The sequence below is a fragment of the Saccopteryx bilineata genome, chromosome 3, assembly GCF_036850765.1.
Source record: "Saccopteryx bilineata isolate mSacBil1 chromosome 3, mSacBil1_pri_phased_curated, whole genome shotgun sequence".
Lineage (NCBI taxonomy): Eukaryota > Metazoa > Chordata > Mammalia > Chiroptera > Emballonuridae > Saccopteryx > Saccopteryx bilineata.
In genome coordinates this window covers 37,836,425-37,861,312 of record NC_089492.1, presented here as the reverse complement: position 1 = coordinate 37,861,312, position 24,888 = coordinate 37,836,425, and the positions used below count along the sequence as shown (strand labels likewise).

General features: G+C 39.5%; 1 protein-coding gene across 3 annotated transcripts in view; it reads left to right on the top strand.

Moving 5' to 3' along the window:
* The window catches only part of MATN2 (matrilin 2), a 167,045-nt gene that overhangs the window by 97,375 nt on the left and 44,782 nt on the right, over positions 1 to 24,888 (top strand). For all 3 annotated transcript variants that reach the window (XM_066265999.1, XM_066265998.1, XM_066265997.1), the window contains exon 6: positions 6,532 to 6,654. In XM_066265999.1, the coding sequence (XP_066122096.1) occupies positions 6,532 to 6,654 (123 nt within the window). The remainder of the gene's footprint in view (positions 1 to 6,531; positions 6,655 to 24,888) is intronic.

The following is a 24,888-nucleotide window of genomic DNA, read 5'->3' as shown; positions in this document are numbered from 1 at the left end:
GGATTTATTACCTTATTATCCTTAAAGACGGCAGAGTGATTTCTCACACGTTAGACAGAGACTGACCATGTAGAGCCTGGCTATGGCCCTGAGATTGTAGCAGTCTGTGAGCTGGAGGGACGAAGATCTGCAGCAGGGTTTACAGTAGTCCTCTATCTGTGGTTTTGCGTTCCGCAGTTTCAGTTACTAGCAGTCACCCGTGGTCTGAAAATATTAAGTGAAAAATTTCAGAAATAAACAATTTATAAGTTTTAAATTGCATACCATTCTGTATAGCATGATAAAATCTTGAGCCATCATGTTCTTTTGTGCCTGGGACCTGAATCCCTTTGCTCAGCATATCTGTGCTGGAGATGCACCCTACCCGAAGGTCACTTAGAAGCCATATTGTCAGAAGGACAGCAGTATCTTAACACTGTGTCACAATGCTTACGTTCATTCACCTCACTTCATCTCACATGTAGGTATTGTATCATATGATAACATCACAAGAGTACAGTGCAATAAAATATTTTGAGAGAACACATTCACATAACTTTTATTACACTATATTGTTATAATCATTCTGTTCTGTTATTATTTATTGTTGTTAATCTTTTACTATGCCATATTTATAAATTAAATTTTATCATAGGTATATGTGTATAGGAGAAAACATAGTATAATATATATAGAGTTCGGTACTATCTGAAATTTCAAGCATCCATTGGGAGTCTTGAAATGTAACCCCTGTGGATAAGGAGGACTACTATACTCTCTCTCTGTTTGTAAAGGAGAGTGTAGAAAATTCAGACCCAATGACTAAAAGAAGATTTTGTTGAAGTAAATGAGGACTTTGAATAACAGAAGCATCTCTGGGTTATACACATAGATTACCCTTGTTCATCTTCCCCCTAAACTGGGCCTCTCTTTTCACAAGTACTATTTTGCAACCAAAGAAATTAGGCAATGGACCCAAAACATGCATGCAAGGATGTCAGAGTTGAATGGACTGGAGCTCTCTTGGCCTTAAAAAAATTTCACATGCCTAGAAGTTGGTTCCTCCATGTTGAACGCTGTCTCATTTCCTGTCCTCAGTGAGTGTCCCTGACGTCAAGGTAGGATTTGACACCTTGGGGTTTTTCCAAATCAGGGTTTCACCCAGGAATGCCTGAACCCTGCCTTGCCAATTTCTTCTACCTCCTTAGTTTCCCACAGACCTGTGCACACAAAAAACAAAACCAGCATGAGAATCAAAGTCCTGGAGATGCCTTCCTATCTAATGAGATAGGACCTGTGGTTGGCTGGTTGATGGAAGATGTCAGTCAAAGAGCAGAATCATAAAAAACATATATAAACCCACCTTAACTATTTTATTTTTATTTAAAACACATAAATGTACTTTTAATAAAAATTACTTTTGACCCAGTGATTTCACTTCTGGGAATATATCTGAAGAAACCAGAAATACCGATTTGAAAGAATATATGCACCCTTTATTGCAGCATTATATACAATAGCTAAGATTTGGAAGCAGCCAAATGCCCATTAGTTGATGAGTGAATAAAAAACCAGTGGTACATTTACACAATGGAATACTACTTGGCTTTAAAAAATAAGGAAATCTTATCTTTTGCAACAGTATGAATGGAGCTGAAGAATATTATGCTAAGTGAAATAAGCCACTCAGTGAAAGACAAGTACTATATGATCCCAGTTATATGTGGAATCTAATGAACAAAATAAACTAACAAACAAAATAGGAACAGATTTGTAGATACAGAGAACAGACTGACAGCAGTAAAGGGGCCAGGGAGGTTAGAGCTAGGTGGAAAAAAAAAGTGAAAGGAGGAAGTAAAAAGCAACAACTCATAGACATAGATAACAGTATGGTGGCTACCAAAGAGAAGGGGGAATAGGGGAGGTAGAGAGAGTAAAGGGGGGGATAGATGGTGACGGAAAAAGACTTGACTTTGGTGGTGAACACACAATACAATATACAGGTGATATTATATAGAATTGTACACTTGAAACCTATATATAATTTTATTAACCAACGCCATTCCAATAAAGTCAATAAAAGTTTTAGAAAATATTTTTAATTACTCTTTCAAAACTTACTGATTTTGAGTTCATTTGAAAAATTTTTTTTAATTTTTATCACAGAAATCATAGCCATAATGTGTTATCTATGATTTTCAATTTGGTTTCTTTAATTAATTAAATAATTAATTAATTAATACTGTTGTCTGTGAGTTGCTTTTTTTTGTTTGTTTTTTGGTTTTGGTTTTTGTTGCTTAATTCCTTTACCTTTTCCACCCAGCCCTTTAACCCCAACTCCCCTCTAACAGAAGCCAATCTGTTTTCTGTAACCATGAATCTGTTTTTCAGTTTGGTTTCTTTAAATTGCAGCAAGAATTTGAAGACTTCTGGAAAGCAATCTAAGGGCAGAATACTTATAAAATTTTTCCTAATCTTTTATACTTGTTTCATCCATGCCTATTTTTAATAGCAGTTTTTGTTAGCATATCACCTTAAGTCTTTACAAAGCTTTCAGTTTAGTTTTTATTTTTAAAAACTCAATTTCTTTTAGTGCTTATATTTTATTATTTTTCATAGTACTGAATTACAGTAACATGTACAAATGGCATGTATAGATTGGAAACAAAAACAATGTTGACGCTTTGTTCTCAAATTTTAGCATTCATCAGAATCACCTGGAGGGCTTGTGAAAACACATAATCTTGGGCCCCATATCCAGAGTTTCTGATTTGGTAGGTCTGGGGTGGGGCCTGAGAATTTGTATTACTTTCGTATATTTGTATAACAAATTTTCAAGTGATGGTTGATGCAACTGGTTCACAGACCACGCTTTGAGAACCAATGCTTTGTAAGCTTACACTCAGTCAATAGGAAAAGTGTGCAGGTGTTCCAACAGCCTGGGCATTTAGCATGCTCTTGGCATCGGGTCTCATATTTTAAGAGGTATTAAAAGCATTGATTGATCAGGAGTTGGTTAAATGAAGGTGAACTAAAAGAGCTTCTTTACAATTTTATTAATTCCTGAGCCAACATCAGACATTGTATTCCAGAGCATTCTTGGAAAAAGCGAGTTTGGAATATGTGGCTTAGACTTTAAGCCCAACCAAAGCCTCCAACCTTTTCCCATCCTGACACGGGGCCAGCATACTCTGATGTCTCTCTGAGGTACAGAGAGCGCTGCACTCAGAGATTACCTACCATGGTATATAAGAGAAGGTTTGAGAGGTAGAGTCTGAGTTACTGCCTTTTAGGTTCAATGACCTGTCCACTCAACATTATGGTACCGTCAATGTCCTGAACTTGGCTATCAGATGAACAGCTCTTCTCTTTGTAAGGGCTTCTAAGAAGTGGGTGGCCAGAAATAGGACTGGCTGACCGACAGCAGACATCCACATCAGGGGTTGGGAGATTTGCAAGATGGTGGATCAGGCCCAGTACAAGGAGGTTGGAGGTGGGGAGTCCCCACTGCTAACACAGGCCAGTCCTGTAGCCCACTCCTATGATATGCTGACTAGGGCACTTGCCAGGGCTTGGTGTGCTTGGTATTCTTGAAAGATGAGACATTAACTTTTAGAAGGATTTGGTACTAGTTCAATATTTATCTTATGACTCAACTCCAGTAACTGGCTAATGTCCCATGACATTCAGATCCTGAAACTATGTGAATGCCCTGTTCCCATTGTAATGACTTGCATAGTACACCCGCAAATATTAGGTACTAACGGAACTCTTTAGGGAGGTGAAGTTACAAAAATGATACTTTAAATGGAAACTGAATCGTGCCTGGAGCAAAAGAATAAATACAACACAGGTAATTACCCTTTAAAAATCTTTAGCTTTTGGCTCTGGCCGGTTGGCTCAGTGGTAGAGCATCGGCCTGGCGTGCAGGAGTCCTGGGTTCGATTCCCGGCCAGTGTACACAGGAGAAACGCCCATCTGCTTCTCCACCCCTCCTCCTCTCCTTCCTCTCTGTCTCTCTCTTCCCCTCCCGCAGCCAAGGCTCCATTGGAGCAAAGTTGGCCCAGGCGCTGAGGATGGCTCTGTGGCCTCTGCCTCAGGTGCTAGAATGGCTCTGGTTGCAACAGAGCGACGCCCCAGATGGGTAGAGCATTGCCCCCTAGTGGGCATGCGGAGTGGATCCTGGTCGGGCACATGCGGGAGTCTGTCTGACTGCCTCCCCATTTCCAACTTCAGAAAAATACAAAAAAAAAAAATCTTTAACTTTTCCCTTTTCATTACTAATCTTTTGATTACTATGCTAAGCATGTCACTGTCTTCTCTGTGTATGGTTTTTCTTTTTTAAATTGTACATGTGTATTTTGCATTTTCCATTTAATTTCTATTAATTACAAGTTTTGATATTAAAATATTCTAAAATATATATAGAGAAACATTTTTTAAATTAAAAAACCTATCATCGGACATAATAAAGATTTTTATTTCTCATTTCTAGACTTTGCCTTAGAACAATACATATTTTACCTGGATATAGTCACTGTAAATATACAATTTTGATTATTTACTTTTCCCCCCAAATTTTATTTACAACTATATTAGAATTATTTATATAATAGAATGGAACTGCTGACCTCCCCCCCACAAAACCCACCCCACAGCAGCCCCCCAATCTCAGTGGGCAGTACCCCGTCCTACCCGTTGCTCACACACAGATCCCTGTATCAGCCTCAGCTCCTCTTTCTCTTGCCTCACCTCTAATCCAACAGGTATCTGTGCACCCTGTGTATTAGTTTCCTAGGGCTGCCAAATGAAGTACCACGAACTGGCTGACTTCAAACAAGAGAAATGACTGCCTCACAGTTCTGGGGGCTAGAAGTCTGAGACCAAGGCACCAGCAGGGACACGCTCCCTCTGAAACTCGGAGGAGAGGATCTTTCCCTGCTTCCAGTGGAAGCTATTGATCCTTGGCATTCCTCAGCTCACAGCTGCACCTCTCCAATTACTGCCTCCACGTGGTATTGTCCCTCTTCTTACAGCGCCACCAGTCACATTGGATCAGAGCCCGGCCTCATGACCTCATCTTAAGTTGATTATACCTGCAAAGACCCTATTTCCAAGTAAAATCACATTCATGGGTGCTAGGGTTTAGGACTTCAACATATCCTTTTGGGGAGACACAATTCATCCCATAAAACCCAAAACACCCCCCCTCTCCCCACCCCCACTTCTTCCTGGAGCACCCTGGTCTAAGCCTCCAGCAGTTTTCACTGGGGTTATTGAATAGCCTTCTAACTGGTTTTCTGTAGTCACATTTGCCCTCTAAGGACTGTTCTCGATTCCTTTGTTCAGAACCCTCGAATGACTTCCTACTCCTCAGAGTAAAGGTTGAAGTCCTTGCTTTGGCCCAGGCGCCCTCCTGCTCAGCACGCGTTCTCATCGCCCACCTCTCTCTCTCTGCTCCAGGCACCCTGGCCTCCTTGCGGGTCCTTCAGCACACCAGGCATGTCTTGCCCCCTGGGCTTTGACTTGCTCTTCCTTTCGCCCAGCATGGCCTTTCCCGAATATGCTCATGGCTCGTGCCGCGTTCAAGACTCTGCCCAACTGCCACCTGCTCGGCAAGGCCCTTCCTGACACTTCTATTACACTGCACCCTCCTTTCCACGTCATCACAGCCTCTATTCCTTTTCACTGTTTTATTTTTCTCCTGAACATTCTCCACCTTCTAAAAGACTATGCCGTTTACTTATTTGTTTTATTTTTTTGTCCACCACTACCATTCAAATGTGAGGGCTGAAATGTTTGTGCTTTGCTCTATCCTTAGCATCTTAACAGGGTTAGGCCCAGAGTCGTGCTCAGTAAATATTTGTAGAATTAATGAGAAATAGGCCAGTGCATTTTCTCATAAATTCCTAACCCATAGAATTTTTTTGTCACTATAAGTAATACTGCTACAAATGCTTTTTCCAAGTAATTTCCCCCCTTTTTCCACTATTTGGTCATATTTCCAGAACGAACGTCATCAAATGTCCTTCCAAAAATTTTTATTTTTATTTTTTTATGTTTTTATTAATTTTAATGGGGTAACATCAATAAATCAGGGTACATATGTTCAAAGAAAACATCTCCAGGTTATCTTGTCATTCAATTATGTTGCATACCCATCAAAATTTTTAAGCAATTTATAATGCTACTCACCATCAATAACTCTGACTGTATTCATGCTGCCTTGCCACCATTTACTTTATCTTGTCTTTATTTTTGCAGTTTAATAGGTGTAAGGGTGCTTCATGATGGTTCTGGTTTGCATTTCCTCACCTTTTAAATACAGTAAATTATATGTTCATTAGTTTATCTTCTGTTATAAATTCCATGGTTTAAGCTCCTGGTTTTTGTTTGCTTGAGGAAGGTCTTGGGTTCATATTTATTTATTTATACTCTTTTTTGGTCAACAATATTAACCCGTTTGTATTTATTGTAAGTGTGCTTTCATTCTACTGTTTCTGTTACCTCTGTTTATGTTTCTACTTAACCTCTGTGTGTTAATCTTTACAGCTGTGGACTACTGCGCCTCAGAAGACCACAGATGTGAACATGAGTGTGTGAATGCCGATGGCTCCTACTTTTGCCGGTGCCTTAAAGGATTTTCTCTTAATCCAGATAAAAAAACATGCACAAGTAAGTTATAAACAACAACCAAAAAATTTCTTTTTAGATGGTATTGCGATGGATACTCTGGCCGTGGAAATCTCCCAAGCATAAAATTATGTGCTGAGGGGTCTAATATCTTCTGCCTCTATTCCCCCTTTGTCAGGCCTTCCTTAACTTGTCCTAAGGCCATAGCCCACCCTAACTCACTGTCACCTTTCAAGGCATTGAAGGTGCCTTTTACCAGAGACCATGTGAAAGTGTCCGTCCAGCTTCTGCTGAGTGTGCTGACAATCACACTATCTAACTTCATGCTGACTCAGTGTGGCTGTGCCCATCAGCTTATGAAGTACTTTCATTGAAGCTTTGTGGCTTGTGGGCTTCAGCTCTGACTCCACACAAGTACAGGAAAACCACGGAACCAAAAGAAGTGGAATGTGGTTGTTCTAGGGTGGGGGAGTGTGGCTTTCAGAGAACTGCTCATTTTTTGTTTTAGCTGTGTAGTTTGTTTGACTTGAACTATACGAATAAGAATGTATTTGAGCTTCCAAATCTGCACATAAAAGTCTTTAACTAACAGTGATCACAAGTTTACAAAAGAATCCCAAAAGCGTTCTTTTAAGTGTAAAGATATGTCACACCACTTATAAACTCCTATAGAGTTTATGCATTAGTAAACTCCTATAGAGAGGTTCACTTGAGAGAAGCTTATTCTTAAAGTATTAGGGCCCAGCATTTTTTAAAAGTGAAGTTTAATAGCAACCGAAAATAAGTCATCTCTAAAACATCAAGGAGAAAATAGGATTTCAATTCATATGAACTTCATGTACTCATAATCTTTCTAAAATACACCATTAATCTGTGGCTGGATAGCTCAGCTGGTTAGAATGTCATCCAGAAGCACAGAGGTTGATGGTTTGATCCCTGCCCAGGGCACATATGGGAACAGATGTATATTCCTGTCTCTCTCTCTCTCCCTTCTTCTCTCTCTAAAAATCAATTTAAAAATACTTAAAAATAAAAAATAAAATACATCTATTATATAAAGCAGAACATATCTGCACAGTTTTTTTAAAAGCATCCCCCCAAACTCCTGAAACATAAACTCGCTTGCCAATCCCTAAATATCAACATCTTACAAACACCAGAGCTGAAGGCAGTGTGGAGTAAGGAACTGTAAGGAACAATTTAAGTCAACACATACATTTCTGGAGCCCTAAACATGTACCACTAGCAATGAATAAGGCAAGATCCTTTCTAGAGGAGAAGAGATCTTGGCTGAGTCTTGAAGGCAGAGGTGTCAATCACCAAGTAAAAAAAAGGTGAGCTGGGGGTAGCCAGGAGAAAGAAAGATGTGAGGCAGACAGGCTCATAGCTACACCTGGCATATGGCTGGCATACAGCTGTTTATTGAAAGAATCAGTAAATGAACGAATGGACCGCTCTGTTCTTGGTCTCCCTTCCCTTCTGAGTATTCTGAACTATAACCCAGCAGCCTGCACTGCAGTAATGGCTTGGGAATTGTGGTTGCTGCTCTGATGAGTCAGTTCTCTCCATCAAAGGGGCAGCCCTGGCCTCCGTTCAAATCCCAGTTCTTCTGCCTTTTTGCTGGGTGATCTTGGGCAAGTTATTTATGCCTCAGTTTCCTCAGCTGTAACAGGGATGATAATATTGCTGTCTTTATAGCATTGTATTGATGATTAAGTGAGTTAATCCATATAAACCATTTAGCAAATTGCCTGGTGCTAAAATTCTTTTAAGGGATGATACTGGCTTCAAAGACTGTAAATTGGTATTTATTCAGTATATATCACAAGCCTGAACTGAGTTTAACAGTACATAAAAAATTCAAGACTTGGTCCAGGTTTCCACTAGAAGCTGGTTGGGGACACAAGCCACACAGAGCAGTTCAGTCACCACACAAAGTATTACATGACTGAAAGCACAGTGTGATGCAGACAAAATTCACAAGAGGAGTTGAGGGAAGGAGGAGACCAGCTGCACTAGAACAGGTGGGCATGCTGCAGTCTCCCTGGGCTGAGGCCTGGAGGAAAACACATCTCCTATCCAGTCTCCTTCCTGCCTGGACAGAACTCCTTCCCTGGCTAGGGTCACCTGATTTCCTCTCCAGCTCCAGTTCCCAGAGCCTCACCATCAGCCCCACACTGTGGCGTCACATGTCTCCTATCCCAGAATCTCTTGGTACGTGGAAAACGCAAGCCCCAAGACAGCGCGGGCCAGGAGGCGTTGGAAGAGGACAATGCAGTGCAGGGCGCTGGAAAGGAGGTGTGGCCAGGAGTCAGGGCAGGGACTGCTGTAGCTGTGAGGGCTCAGCAACGAGGCAGGAAGCCCAGCCCTTCAGCAGTCTTGGGCCCAGAGTCAAGACCCAGTAGTGGGCCACCCCAACACACAGGCAGAAAAGAGTGCTGGGCACTCAGTTAGGTGTGGGCAGGCAGCATACGGGAGACGTGTCCTCTGGAAAAAGGGCCCCCTTCCCACTGTGTTTGGGGGCATGGCAGGGAGCCAGCCCTCAAGGGGGGACTGGTACGAGAAAGGAGACATTGGAGTACCTGGGAAGCTGTGAGAGTAAGAAATAAGGCAAAGTCCAGCTGGAAGAACCAAGTCAAGTGAGAGTGCTCCCTATCCTAGCAGGGACAAGAACAAAGCCTGGGAAACGACCAGTTAAAACGACAGAAAGACAGGATGGCGGGATGGAGATAGAAGCTCAGATTCAAGGCAAGCATCCTGTTAGTGATAGACGAGGCATCACAATTCCCAGCCAAGCCAGCCTGGGTGCTGCTGTGATGTTGAAAGATAAGTTTTAAAAACTTCTTCTCACTTCTCATAAACTTGAAAAAAATAATAAAAAATACTTAGCTCCTTAAATTTCAGTCTCTATTTTTACCCAAAAGTTATATTTGAAAGCTAATCCAATTAGTGTGTATGCCTTGAAAGGGTGGGAGGAGGCATGTGACCCCTTGCTCAAGCCAGTGATCTTGGGCTCAAGCTAGAGACCATGGGATTATGTCTATGATTCCATGCTCAAGCTGGTGACCCTGTGCTGGGTGAGCCTGCCCTCAAGCTAGCAACCTCAGGGTTTCGAACCTGAGACCTCAGTCTCCCAGGTCGATGCTCTGTCCACTGTGCCACCACTGGCCAGGCTCCATCCCCATTTTACCCTCTTTTGCCCATCTCTACCTAGCACCCAACCCCCTTTCCCTCTGTCACTGCATTGTCTGTATCTATGTATATAGGTTATTTTTAGCTAATCCCTTCACCTTCTTTTATTCAGTCGCCCCTCCCCTCTGACAGCTGTCGGTGTGTTCCATGTATATATGTCTCTGTTTCAATTTCGTTCATCAGTTTATTTTGTTCATTAGATTACACAAATAAATGAGATCATATGGTATTTGTTTTTCTTTGACTGGTTTATTTCACTTAGGATAATAATTGCCAGGTCCATTCATGCTGTCTTGAAAGATATGATTTTCTTTTTTACAACCATGTAGTATTCTATTGTGTAAATGTACCATAGCTTTTTATTCCACTTGTCTACTTATGGACATTTGGCCTGTTTCTACATCTTAGCTATTGTAAATAACACTTAATATTAACAATGAAGTGAACATAGGAGTGCATATGTTCTTTTGAAGTAGTGTTTTACGATTCTTTAGATATATTCCCAGAAGTGGAATCCCTGGGTCAAAAGGTAGTTTTATTTTTATTTTTGAGAAAACTCCATACTGTTTTCCACAGTGGCTGCACCAGTCTGCATTACCATCAACAATGTACAAGGGTTCCCTTTTCTCCACATCCTCGCCAGCACTTGTTTATTGATTTACTGATACAAGCCATGCTGGCAGATATGAGGTGGTTTTCATTTGCATCTTTCTGATGATTAGTTACATTGAGTAGTTTTTCATATGTCTATTGGCCATCTGTATGTATTCTTTGGAGAAATGTCTATTCAAGTCCTTTACACCCCCCCTTTTTAACCCTCTACTTTTTTAAAAAAAAAACTTATTTATTTATTCATTTTAAAGAGGAGAGAGAAAGAGAGAGGACCCCAAATGTAAAAAAAAAAAAAAAAGTGATACCTTTACTTCTTCTTTCCCAATACTATATGTTATTTCTTTCTCTTGCCTGATTGCTCTGGCTAAGACTTCCAGAACTATGTTGAATAAGAGCAAAGAGAGTGGGCAACCTTGTCTTGTTTCTGATTTTACAGGTGAAGCTTTCAGTTTTTTACCATTTAGTATGATATTGCCTGATGGTTTGTCATATATATAGCCTTTATTATGTTGAGGAACTTTCCTTCTATACCCATTTTATTGAGTGTTTTAAATATATGTGAATGCTGTATCTTATCAAATGCTTTTCTGCATCTATTGACAGAATCATGATTTTTGTTCTTTGTTTTGTTGATGTGGTGTAATACATTGATTGATTTGCATATGTTGAACCATCCTTGTGCTCTTAGAATGAATCCCACTTAATCATGATGTATTTTTTTAAATATGTTGTTGTATTCAATTTGCTAGCATTTTGTAGAGGATTTTTGCATCTGTATTCATTAGAGATATTAGTTTGTAGTTTCCTTTTTTTATGTTGTCCTTGCCAGGTTTTGGCATCAGGGTCATGTTGGCCTCATAAAATGTTTTATGGAGTATTGCTTCTTTTATTTTTTGGAAAACTTTGAGAAGGATAGTACCAAATCTTTGATTGTTTGGTAGAATTCACTAGTGTAGCCATCTGGCCATGGACTTTTATTTTGGGGGGTGGTTTTGATAGCTGTTTCACTTTCCTTCTTGCTAATAGGTCTATTTAGGTTTTTTATTTCTTCATGATTCAGTCTAGGAAACTTGTATAGTTCTAGGAATTTATCCATTTCTTCTAGGTTGTTGAATTTGGTAATATATTATCTTTCATAGTATTCTACTATGATCCTTTGTGTATCTATAATGTCTGTGGTAATTTCTCCTCTTTCATTTCAAATTTTGTTTATATGAGTCCTTTCTCATTTTTCCTTAGTGAGTCTAGCCAGGGGTTTGTCACTTTTTTTTATCTTTTCAAATAACCAGCTCTTTGTTGTATAATTGTTTTCTGTAGTTTTTTTGTTCTCTATTTTATTTAGTTCTGCTCTAATTTTTACTATTTCCTTTATTCTGCTAAATATGAATTACCTTTGTTCTTCTTTTTCTAGTTTCTTAAGATATGATGTTAGGTTGTTTACCTGGGATATCTCCTGTTTCTTGATATAAGCCTGTAATTATATAAACTTTCCTCTTATTACTGCTTTCACTACATTCCAGAAGTTTTGATATGTCATGTTATTTTCATTTTTCTGTACCTATCTTTTGATCTCTGCTTTTATTTTTTATTTGACTGAGTCATTTTTTAGAAGTATGTTGTCTAATTTCCACATTTTGGGGGTTTCTTTATTTTCTTTTTGCAGTTGAAGTCTAATTTTCCTTATGATCGGAGAATATGCTTGGTATAATTTCAATCTTAAATTTGTTGAGGTTGGTTTTGTGGCCCAACATATGATCTATCCTTGAGAATGTTTCATGCACACTGGAAAAGAATGTATAATCTTATGTTCTAGGGTGAAATGTTCTGTAAATGTTTATTATGTCAATTTTGTTCAATGTGTCATTTAAGTCCTGTATTTCTTTATTGGTTTTCTGTTTGGATTATCTATCTAACACCATCAATGGTGTGTTGAGATCTCCAACTATGATTATTTTTTGTCTGTTCCTATTTTTAGATCTGTTATAGATGCCATATATATTTTGGTGCTCCTTTATTCAGTGTGTATATATTAAGAAGTGTTATGTCTTCTTGATACAATGTCCCCTTTATCATTATGAAATGCCCATCTTTGTTTCTTGTTACCTTTGTTGTGTTGAAATCAGCATTGTCAGATATTAGTATGGATACACCTGCTTCTCTTTAGGTATTATTTGCTTGGAGAATTGTTTTCCAACCTTTCACTTTGAGTATACTTCCATCCCTGCAGCTTTAGATGTGTTTCCTTAAGGCAACATATGGTTGGGTTTTGTGTTTCGATCAAATCTTTTCAGTCCATTTACATTTAGGGTAATTATTGACATGTGGATTTCCCATAGCCATAGTATTTTTTTTCTGTTAACTCTGTTTCTTTTTTGGTTCTTTTATGTTTCTGTCAGTTGTTGTTGTTTTGTGGTATTCTGTTCATCTTCACTCTATTCCTTTTTTTTTACATTGTGAATTTCAGAGTTTTTTTTTTACGGGTGGTTATTATTAGGTTATGGAGAAAAAATGTTTCATATATAGAGAGTCCTTTGTTTTATGAGTGCTTCTGCACTCCATCCTCCTTTGCTACTTCAGACCTTTATCCTCTCCCCTTTTATGTCATTGTCACAGATTATCCTTGTTTATATTATAAACTTTTTGGAGCATTTGCTTGTAGTTTTGTGTTGTTTTATTCTTTGTATCCAGTAGAATAACCCCCTTGAGTATTTCCTGCAGTAGGGGTTTTCTATTGATAAATTCCCTCACCTTCTGTATGTCTGCAAAAGTTTTTTTTTTTTCTCCTTCATATTTTAAGGACAACTTTGATGGATATAGTATTCTTGGCTGTTAATTCCTCTCTTTCAGTACTTTGAATGTTTGTGTCCACTCTCTTTTGGCTTGTAGAGTTCCTGCTGAGAAGTCTGATGATAACCTGATGGACCTTCCTTTATATGTTGAGTTCTTTATTTTTAGCTGCCTTGAGGATTCTTTCTTTGTCACTGATTTTTGACATTTTTATTAAAATATGCCTTGGAGAAGGTCTGTTTGGGTTGAGGTAGCTAGGCATTATGTTTGCTTCTTGGATTCAAGGATCTCTTTCCATAGGCTTGGAAAGTTCTCATCAATTATTTATTTGAATAGGCTCTCCATTCCCTTCCTATTCTCTTCTTCTTCTGAAATACTCATTATTCTTACATTGCTCTTTCTGATGGAGTCAGGCAATGTAGAGCTCTCTCATTTTTTAAAATTCTTGAGTCTCTCTCTTCTTCCCTCTGTATCATCTCTAGTTGCCTGTCTTTGATGTCACTGATTCTCTCCTCTATCTGGCCTGTTCTATTAACAAAATTGCTAGCTCATTTTTCAATTCATGTATTGAGTTCTTCATCTCTGTTTTCAAAGTTTCAATTTCCTTGACAGGGTATTTGTTTTGTTGTATGAGCTCCTTAAGTTGCTTATTGGTGGGGTTTTTTTTGTTTGTTTGTTTTGTTTTTTTGTACTTTTCTGAAGTTGGAAACGGGGAGGCAGTCAGACAGACTCCTGCATGCGCCCGACCGGGATCCACCCAGCATGCCCACCAGGGGGCAATGCTCTGCCCATTTGGGGCATCGCTCTGTTGCAACCAGAGCCACTCTAGCACCTGGGGCAGAGGCCATGGAACCATCCCCAGTGCCCAGGCCATCTTTTGCTCCAATGGAGCCTCAGCTGCGGGAGGGGAAAAGAGAGACAGAGAGGAAGGAGAGGGGGAGGGGTGGAGAAGCAGATGGGTGCCTCTCCTGTGTGTCCTGGCTGGGAATCGAACCCGGGACTTCCACACGCCAGGCCGATGCTCTACCACTAAGCCAACCGGCCAGGGCCGGTGTTTTCTTGAATCTCACTGAGTATTTCCAGAACTTCTCTATCATTTAACTCCAAGGTTTCCATGTGATTGAGATTGCTTTCTGGAGATTTTTCACTTTCTTTCTGAACTGTGTCTCTTTCTTGGGTAGTTATGGTATTCCTTCTGTTCTGCCTTGAGGACATTTGAGAGTGGTATTGTTAAAAATCAAGCAAAAGAGCAGGGACCAGACACAGAACACATCTGTTTTTTCAGCTGTGCTGTATGTCTCTACCACTTGCCATACCCATGAGGTGAGGAAGTCTTTATCTGGGAGGCTAGAGGGGGCACACTTTGTATTATTGTGTCTCTTTCTGAGTGTGGGCTTCAGGAAGACCATGGGAACACAGTTGGTGACCTCATGCTCTGCTCTTTTGGTTCAGTATCACAACAGATTCCCCCTAATCTCTCCATTCTTCCCAGAGGAAGAAGACCCTATCACTCTAGATTTCTCCCCTCTCCAGAGCCCCAGCAGACAAAAACCCAGTCACTCAGATTTCTCCCCTCTCTAGAGCTCCAGCAGACAAAAGTTGAAACCAGTCCAGGCCTCTCCCCTCTCCCTCATATGAGCCGACTACAAGTTTGTCTTATCTTCCACCCTCATTTTTTTTTTACCCTTCCCACCTTTAGTTGCTTGGGTGCACGAATCTTTCAGGCAAGACTGTGAGCCTAGCCAGGATTCCTTTGCCGAGTTATAGCTGTTCAATTTGTTGAAATTCAAGAGGAGAGATCAAGAGTGTCTTATGCCTCCATTACCCCCATGTCATCTTGATATGACTTCAATTTTCTTGAGTAGAAGACTCCTTTTGTGTCATAACATGTGATCTTTCTTTGAGAATTTTTCATGTACACTTGAGAAGAATGTATGTTCTACTGTAAATATAAATTAAATCTATCTGATCCAGTGTGTTGTTTAAGGTCACGGTTGCCCTGTTGATTTTTTTGTATGGAAGATCTATCCATTGATGACAATGGAATACTAAAATTCCCTGCATGACTGTAGTGTTGTTAATCCCTTCCTTAATATTAATATAGATTTTCTTTATATATTTAGGTGCTCCTATGTTGGGTGCATATATGTTTACAAAGGTTATATCCTCTTGTTGGATTGATCCCTTTAGTATTATGTAGTGACCTTCTTGTTATGACCTTTGTTTAAAAGTTTACTTTGTCAGGTAAAAGTATTGCTACCCCAGACTTTTTTTTTTTGTCTCCTTTTGCATGAAATATTTTTTCCATCCTTTCTCTTTCAATCTGTATATATCTTTTGTTCTGAGGTGTGTCTCTTCTTGATGGCATATATTTGGGTCATGTTTTCTTATTCATTCATCTACCTTTTGACTTTTGATTGGAACATTTAATCTGTTTCTATTTAAGATTATTATCAACAGGTACTTATTTATTACCATTTTACTTTTTATACCTATATTTCTCTCACTCTCTATTTCTTCTTCTTCTTAAAGCATTATTGGTTTGGTAGAGATGAAGTAACTCCTTTAGTTTTTTTGTTTTGTGTTGTTTGTTTTATTTTGGTCTGGGAAACTCTTTATTTGGCCTCCACTTTTAAAAGATAGCCTTGCTGGAGAGAGTAATCTTGATTGAAGATTCTTTGAATATTTCATGTCAATCCCTTCTGGCCTAAAATTTTCTGTTGAGAAACCAGCTGACAGCCTTATGAGAATTCTCCTGTAGGAAACTGTCTCTCTCTTGCTACCTTTAAGATATTCTCTTTGTCTTTCACCTTTGATATTTTAATTATAGTGTGTCTGGTGTGAGTCTCTTTGGGTTCCATCTTGGTTATGACTGTGCTTCCTGAATTTGTGTGACTTTTTCCTTCACCAGGTTAGGGGTGTTTAACCATTATTTCTTTAAGTAGGTTCTCTATTCCTTGTTTACTTTCTTTTCCTTCTGGTACCCATATGTTGAGGATATTGTTACACTTAATGTTTTCCTAGAGGTCCTTTAAACTTTCCTCATTTTTAAAAAATTCTTTTTTCTTTCTGATGCTCTGCTTGGGTGCTTATGTTGTAAAGTGCGAGTCCCAGAGACATGCGGAGTTACAGGAAAATTTTGAGAAGTTTATTGCTGGTGGCTTGCATGGAGTTCAATACAGACTCAAATCATGCAACCCTGAATAAGCTCAGGGGTTTGCTTTTAAAGGCAGAAATCACATTTTTGGGCAGGGGGAGAAGAGCAGGATACAGGCACCTAGCTAAGTGGGATTATAAAAGCGAAACAAGCTCATTAAGCTAAGGTTATCTTTAGAACAATCTTGGCTGCGTGGCCCAAATTTCTTAACAGTCAGTGGCAGGCCCCTTAACATCTGCATTTTTGCAGACTGTTGAGCCCTCATAATAACTTCCCTAAAATGGACAAAAATAGTAAAATGTTGAGGTTAAGGAGTCTAGTTTCATTATAGATTACATGTATAAGTTGGTCCTGGGTAGCTTACAATGCAAAGGGGGTTACAATTAGTTGGGTCCCTTGTAACACTCTTATGTTGTTATCTAAATCCCTGGTTCAGTCCTCTGCTTCATCTAACCTGTTGTTGATTACTTCTAGTAACCTGTTGTTGATTACTTTAGATAGTGTATTCTTTTTCCTGGCTGGTTCTTTTTTTATGGTTTCTATGTCCTTTTTTTTTTTTTTTTAAGATTTTGTTTATTGCCTGACCAGGCGGTGGCACAGTGGATAGAGCATCAGACTGGGATGCGGAGGACCCAGGTTAGAGACCCCGAGGTCGCCAGCTTGAGCACGGGTTCATATGGTTTGAACAAAGCCCACCAGCATGGACCCAAGGTCGCTGGTTTGAGCAAGGTGTTACTCGGTCTGCTGTAGCCCCACGGTCAAAGCACATATAAGAAAGCAGTCAATGAACAACTAAAGTGCCACAACGAAAAATTGATGCTTCTCATCTCTCTCTGTTCCTGTCTGTCTGTCCCTATCTGTCCCTCTCTCTGACTCTCTCTCTATGTAAAAAAAAAATAAATTTTTTTTGTTTATTGATTTTTAGAGAAAAGAGAGAGAGAGAAAGGGGCAGGGAGGAGCAGAAAGCATCAACTCATAGTAGTTGCTTCTCTCATGTGCCTTGCACATGCAGCAAACCCGAGGTTTTGAACTGGCAATCTCATCATTCCAGATCGATGCTTTATCCACCATGCCACCACAGGTCAGGCAAGATTTTAACTATTGATTTTAGAAAAGGGAGAGAGAGAAAGAAAGAGAGAGAAAAATGGAGGGGGGTAAGAGTGGGGAGCATCAATTCATATGTGCCTTGACTTTGCAAGCCTGAGGTTTTGAACTGGTGACCTCAGCATTCCAGGTTGACATTTTATCCACTGCACCACCACAGGTCAGACCTGTATCCTTTTTAATGTTATCTTTTGAAGTTCTCACTGAGATCATCCATTCTTCACTTAAGGTACATGAGCATCCTTTTAACCATTGTCTTAAATTCTGCATCTGCTATTTTGATTGCTTCCATTTAATTTAATTCTTTTTTTTTTTTTTTTACAGAGACAGAGAGAGTCAGAGAGAGGGATAGACAAGGACAGACAGACAGGAATGGAGAGATGAGAAGCATCAATCATCAGTTTTTTGTTGCGCATTGCAACACCTTAGTTGTTCATTGATTGCCTTCTCACATGTGCCTTGACTGCGGGCCTTCAGCGGACCGAGTAACCCCTTGCTGAAGCCAGCGACCTTGAGTCCAAGCTAGTGAGCTTTTTGCTCAAACCAGATGAGCCCACGCTCAAGCTGGCAACCTCGGAGTCTCAGACCTGGGTCCTTCCGCATCCCAATTCGACACTTTATCCACTGCGCCACCACCTGGTCAGGCCCATTTAATTTAATTCTTTCACACATACTTCTTTGTCTCCCCATTTTGTCTTTGTGTATTAGATACTTCTCCTATGACTCCCAAACTTGTTATGTTGGCTTTATTATGGAGTCTTGTTTGACCCAGTGGCATAATCTTTCAGATCACCTAAACTCTGTATTCCAGGAATGTTTATTCTGGGTTTTTGTGTATCCTTCAGTAGTTGCTGAGTCTTGAATGTTGTTGGCTCTTTTATGGGTAGAATTAACCCTTCAGTCTGGCTGTCTATAAGGATATACCTTGATTACTGTATATGAGATGCTTTGCAGGAACTTCCCCCTGAGGTGGAGTTGTTCCCAGCAAGGTCTGGTGCCTTCTGGAATCCCCCTTTGGATATGTCACTGGTATGGCTAGTTCGGTTGAGCTCTGCTGTAGTCTGAAGCCCACTACTGGTTGTATTGGTTCTAGGTCTACTTGGGTAGGGTTCAGATACAGGTCAATGTCAGATGTTGTGTGTAACCAACCGTGGGCAGCCTGTCTGGAGCTACCATGATCTTTCATGTTTGTGGCTAAATCTACTGGACCTGGGTATGAATGGGAGGGCCCAATCTGTGTATAAGAGTCAGCTTCTTCCAGCTTAGAGCTGGGGGAAGATCTGGAAAAAGACCAAGGTTCCCTGAGGTCCACCTCCATCTGTCAGCTTCTCTGCTTCCCCCTGAGATTGCCTGATCTTCCTCCAGAGCCTTTTCAATAAAGACTGTAAAGTGGACCCAGACTGGCTGTGAACCACAGGACCTTTCACAGGTTGTAGCCCAGCAGGGCAGGGCAGCCAAGGTCAGGAGGACAGGGATAGAGGTCCCCTACTTGGGGATCATGCAGTCAGGCACTCAATGAGTAGAAAGTGGCTCCTACTCCACAGTCAAACCAATCAGTCTCTGCCTGAGTCTTCAACTCTAGTTCCCCCTGGAGAGGCTGGTTGCAGGATCAGGTTGGGTACAACTAACCATCCTCCCTGCATGAGAAAGCTCAGCCATCCTGGGCTCTGGGGAACAGATCAAAAGTGTCTTCCATTGGGGGTAATGCCGGCCCAGGCCACTGAAAGAAGAGGGAGTTAGGCATTTCATTTCATCTTGGTCCCAAAAATATTCTTTGAGGGGCTCACACTTTGAATGTCCCGGCTTGAGCCACTCTCCCTTCCCCTTGTGGAATTGAGCTCAGTGGGGTGAGGTATCCAGGACTTAGCAGGGCTGATCCAAACAGTCTTCTGTTGGGGGAGGGGTCCATACAAGACTGTAGGAGGGGGATGGGCACTTCTTCCTTTTCACAAGGTACTGCAGGCTAAACTTACAAGGGAGATAGGAGTGACCCAGCCCTCACCCCTCACAGTGTAGCCACACACCTCAGCACCTCCCATCAGATAAAAGCTTCCCTGGGAGACATGGTCCAAATATCCCAGCTCTGTGAGACACTCTGGTCCCCCTGCACAACTGTACTAAGCAAAGCAGGGCCAGCCAAGTGATTCAACAGGTTGGGGAAGGGACACTGGTTCTGTGCTCAAGATGAGGAAGACTGGCCCTCTTTCCAAAACCACACAGATTAGTCACTGGCTCTCTGCCAAGAGGTTGCCCTGGAAATGAAGGCCCTAAAGGTCACTGCTGGGTGCAGCTAACAGACCTCTCCTCAGGACCTGAGTATAGTAAAGTGACCTCGCAAGCTGCCAGAAACCTAATAGTACACTCCCCAGGCGGGTTCTATAATGATAAGAGTGCTCTAGGAGTACTCGTTCCTGGGAAGGTAGCATTTGGGTCTACCAGGCAGACTGAATCCCTACTGATTTTCACTACCAGATGCTATGCAAGTTCTTCTTCCTGTCCCTGTTGCTCTGGGTTGGGGGTCTCTGTGTGGGGTTGAGACCCCTCACCACTTGTGGGAGGGAGTTTTTGTTTGTTTGTTTGTTTGACAGAGACAGGGAGAGTCAGAGAGAGGGATAGATAGGGACAGACAGGAACAAAGAGAGATGAGAAGCATCAATTCTTTGTTACAGCACCTTAGTTGTTCATTGATTGCTTTCCCATCTGTGCCTTGACCGGGAGGCTACAGCAGACTAAACACCCCTTGCTCAAGCCAGTGACCTTGGGCTCAAGCTGGCGACCTCGGGGTTTTGAACCTGGGTCCTCCACGTCCCAGTCCGACACTCTATCCACTGTGCCACTGCCTGGTCAGGCTATGGGAGGGAGTTTTGCAGCTGCAATACTCCACCAGCTTCTCAGCCTCTACACCTGGGTGCGAGGGCTAGCCCATTCTGCAACTATGACCTTCTTAAAATGCATACAAAAGTTCTTAAAATATTTTTAGTAATCAAATCTCACAATATATAAAATAGATAGTACATCATAACCAAATGAGATTTATTCCAGGAATTTGAGGTTGGTTTAACACTGAACACTTGATCAATGTTAATTCACAATATTAACTTACTGGAAAGCAGAAACCATATGATCCATCTTAGCAGGTACAGAAAAAAACATTAGACAGGATCTGACGTTCATTTATAGTTTTAAAAAACTTCTCAGCAAACTAGGAATGAAGGGAACTACCTCAATCTGGTAATACATCAATGAAAAAACCATCAGTTAACATCATGCTTAATAATGAAAAACTGAATGCTTTCCTTATAAGATCAGAAACAAAACAGGATACTCTCTCTCACCACTTCTATTTAGTATTATACTAGAGGTTCCAGTCATTGTAACAAGAAAGAAAATAAATAAATAAATAAAATCCAGATTGGAAAGGAATAATTAAAACCATCTTTATTAACAGAAATCATAACCATCTATGGACAAAAATCTAATAGAATATACAAAAATCAACTATTTTTATAAACTTTCAATGGAAAATTAAAATGGAAAATATCAATTATAATATCATAAAAAACATGTAATAAATACCAAGTGATATATTTGAGACAAGATATGAAAGACTTGCATACTTAAGTTAATCTATAGATCAAAACAGTATCTCCCATAACCCTAGCATCCTTTTTTGTAGAAATTGACAAGCTGACTCTAAAATATATCTGGAAATGCAAAAGGCTAAAATAGTCAAGTATATTTGGAAAAACATAAACTCAGAAGACAAACTAATTTTTAAGACTAGCTATAAAACAATAGTAATCAAGACAGTGTAGAATTGGTGTAAAGATGGACACATAGATCAATGGAACAGAATAGATCCCAGAAATAAACCCACACATTATAAGGTGAAGTGATTTTCAACCAAGATGCCAGGACAATTCAAGAGGGAAAAGATAATGTCTATGATACTGCAACAATTGAACTGCCATATACCAAAACAAAAACAAACAAAAAAGGGAAGTTGACCCTTAACTCACACCACATACAAAAATTAACTTCTTGAAATGAATTTTAAACTTAAATGTGAGAATTAAAACTATTAAAATTCTAGAATATCTTAGTGACCCTGGGTTTGGCAAAGATGTCTTTAAAAAGGCACAAAAAGCACAAACTATAAAAATAAAGGAACAAATAAATTAAACTTTATCAAAATTAAAACTTCTGTTCTTCAGAAAACACTATTACCCAAATGAAAAGGGAAAAAAATTGCAAATGTATATCCAGCAGAGGATTTATAGTTAGAATATATAAGGAACTCTTAAAACTTAAGAAGACAGGCCTTGGCCGGTTGGCTCAGCGGTAGAGCGTCGGCCTGGCGCTCGGGGGACCCAGGTTCGATTCCCGGCCAGGGCACATAGGAGAAGCGCCCATTTGCTTCTCCATCCCTGCCTTCTTCTTCTCTATCTCTCTCTTCCCCTCCCCAGAGGAGCAGAGCATCCCCTCCTGGTGGGCAGAGCATCGCCCCTGGTGGGCATCCCGGGTGGATCCCGGTCGGGCGCATGCGGGAGTCTGTCTGACTGTCTCTCCCTGTTTCCAGCTTCAGAAAAATACAAAAAAACAACAACAACAAAAAAACTTAAGAAGACAACCCAATAAAAATGGACAAAAGATTTGAACAGACATTTTACCAAAGAACATATAGGATGACAAATAGAGCTGTGAAGACATATTTAACAACATTAGTCATTAGGGTAATGCAAAATAAAACCAGGATGAGATAACCACAACACACCACCAGGATGGCTAAAATTACCAAGTGTTGGTGAGGATGTGGAACAACTGGAACTCTCCTGAACTGTTTATGGGAACATTTTAGAATTTAAGCATACATCTACCTTATGACTTGCCATTCTGCTTCTAGATGTGCACTCAAGAAAAATGAAAACATATGTCTATACAAAGACTTGTGCATGAATGGTCCTAGCTGCTTTATTTGTAATAGCTCAAAACCAGAAACAACTCACCAGCTGGTGAATGGATAAACAAATTGTGACAGTCATATAATGAAATACTACTCCACAATGAAAAGGGGCAAACTACTGACATATACATAACCATGGGTGACCCTCTAAATAATTAGGATGAATAAAAGAGACAGACCAAAAAGATATGATTCCATTTTTATAAAACTCTAGGAAACACAAACTAATTTACCTTGACAGAACATTAATGGTTATCTGGAGCCAGAAGGAGTGGGGAAGAACGAAGTAGAAAGGGACGTGAGGAAACTTTTGAGAGTACTGTAATGCCTAAATTTGTTACCTTGATAGCAGTGCTAGTTTCACGGGAGCATACATATGTCAAAACTCATCAAACTGCTCATCTTAAATATGTGCAATTTGTTTTGTCAGTTGAACCTCAATAAAACTAAAAACAAGTAAGGATGACTGTATTATTAAAGATGTTAATGTTGCCTGACCTGTGGTGGTGCAGTGGATAGAGTGTTGACCTGGACTGCTGAGGTCGCCAGTTCGAAACCCTGGGCTTGACTGGGCAAGGCACATATGGGAGTTGATGCTTCTTGCTTTTCCCTCTTCTCTCCCTCTCTCCTCACTAAAATGAATGAATGAATAAATAAATAACTACTTAGAAACGAAAGCTAGAGATTCTGCTGGGTGCTAAGCCCTGTGCTCAGATGTGCTGGTCAGTTTAATTAGTCTTTAAAAAAATGTTAATGTCATAAAACTTAAAGAGAGGCTATGGAAATGTTCTAGATTATTGCTCTTGAATAGAACACTCAGTGATGATGAAATTGTTCTGTATCTGCATCATGTAATAGAGTAGTCAAGAATGACTAGGACTATATTGAGCACTTGAGATGTGGCCAGTACTCAGTGAGAAACTGAACTTTTTAAAATTTAATTTAATTTTAATCTAAAGGCCACATTAGATAGCATGGTTATAGATTAAAGAAGGCTAAACATATATGAAAACTAAATATAGTCTCTGATCCTGTAACACTGGATTCTGTATTGAAGAATGAAAATTATTATAAAGAACATTATTAGATAAATCAACAAGACTAGAATATGAAAAAAAAAAGACTAGAATATGGATGGTAGATTAAATAAAAGTATTGTGTCAATGTAAATTTATGAAGCTTATAGCTATCCTATGGTTATTTAAGAGAATATCATTCCTCTTAGGAAGCACAGACAGTGTTTAAGGGAAAAGGACCATGATGTATGTCACTTACCCTCAAATAGTTCAGAGAGATGAGCAAATGATAAAGCAAATGGGGTGAAATGTTAGTAATAGATGAATATGGGTATAGAGTATACAAGTGTTTCTTGTATCTACATACTTGTATTTTTATGTTTGCAACTTATTGTAAGTTTGAAATCATTTCCAAATAATAAGGTTTTTAAAAGCCTTTATATCTGATTATGGTATTGTAGTTATATTTTTAAGAGTTTCAGTCTTTTAAGGACATTGTGAAGTTTTTACAGACAAAATTATAGTATGTCTTGTGGTTTGCCTCAAAGTCCTGTAGAATCTTAATGTGGGGGATGAGAGTATAGATGAAACCAGGTCAGCCACAGATTGATTCTCTTGAAGTTCAGTGATATGTACATGGATTCCTTATATTATTCTGTCCATTTTTAAATGTCTGTGTATGTTTAAAATTTTCATGACTTTAAGTTTAGGAAGAACTGACATTTTCTCAATGTTTTTCCTTTAAAAATACTCTATACCTTTCTCTTATTTTGTTTACTTTAAGGAAACCACTTATACCACATTCTTCACATGAAAACAATGTATGTAGTTCACATGTTCCACATAACAATAAAAAGTCCTCATCAAATCTCTTGTAAGACCTCTTCAGTGGCCATGTATTTCAAGCAATTTTAAACAATGCATTCAAGTTCCACTATAGCAAAATATGTGATCACAAAACTTAAATGTAGTAGAATGGTTTCTTCTCATATTTCAAAATACTTATATAAATAAAATCTGATTATAAAAATTTCCATGTAAACGTTTTTCTGAATATTTTTATTTAAATTAATGTATACCTAAAGATCACGTTCTCTGATTATGAAACCTTGAGATGAATGATTCTGTTTATGTGCAGCTAAAACAAAGGAGGTGTATTGCATTCAGAATATCTGTGCCTTTCATGCCTAGAATATGGATGGAGCCTTCTTTTTCTCAGGATATGATTTTGTATCCTATTGGTTGGTTTTGTGTTTGAGGACTTTAAGTGGTTTGGAGTTTTACTTTGGGAAGATATTGTTTTAATTAAATAAATTCCATGAAGCATTAACCAAACTCTCTTTCCCCAGCCTGTAAGTCAACAAACATCCAATCACTCGCTTTCACTTTAGGGGCTTATTTTTACATGAACCAAAACAAGGATAGCAGCTTAATACATTCGTTTG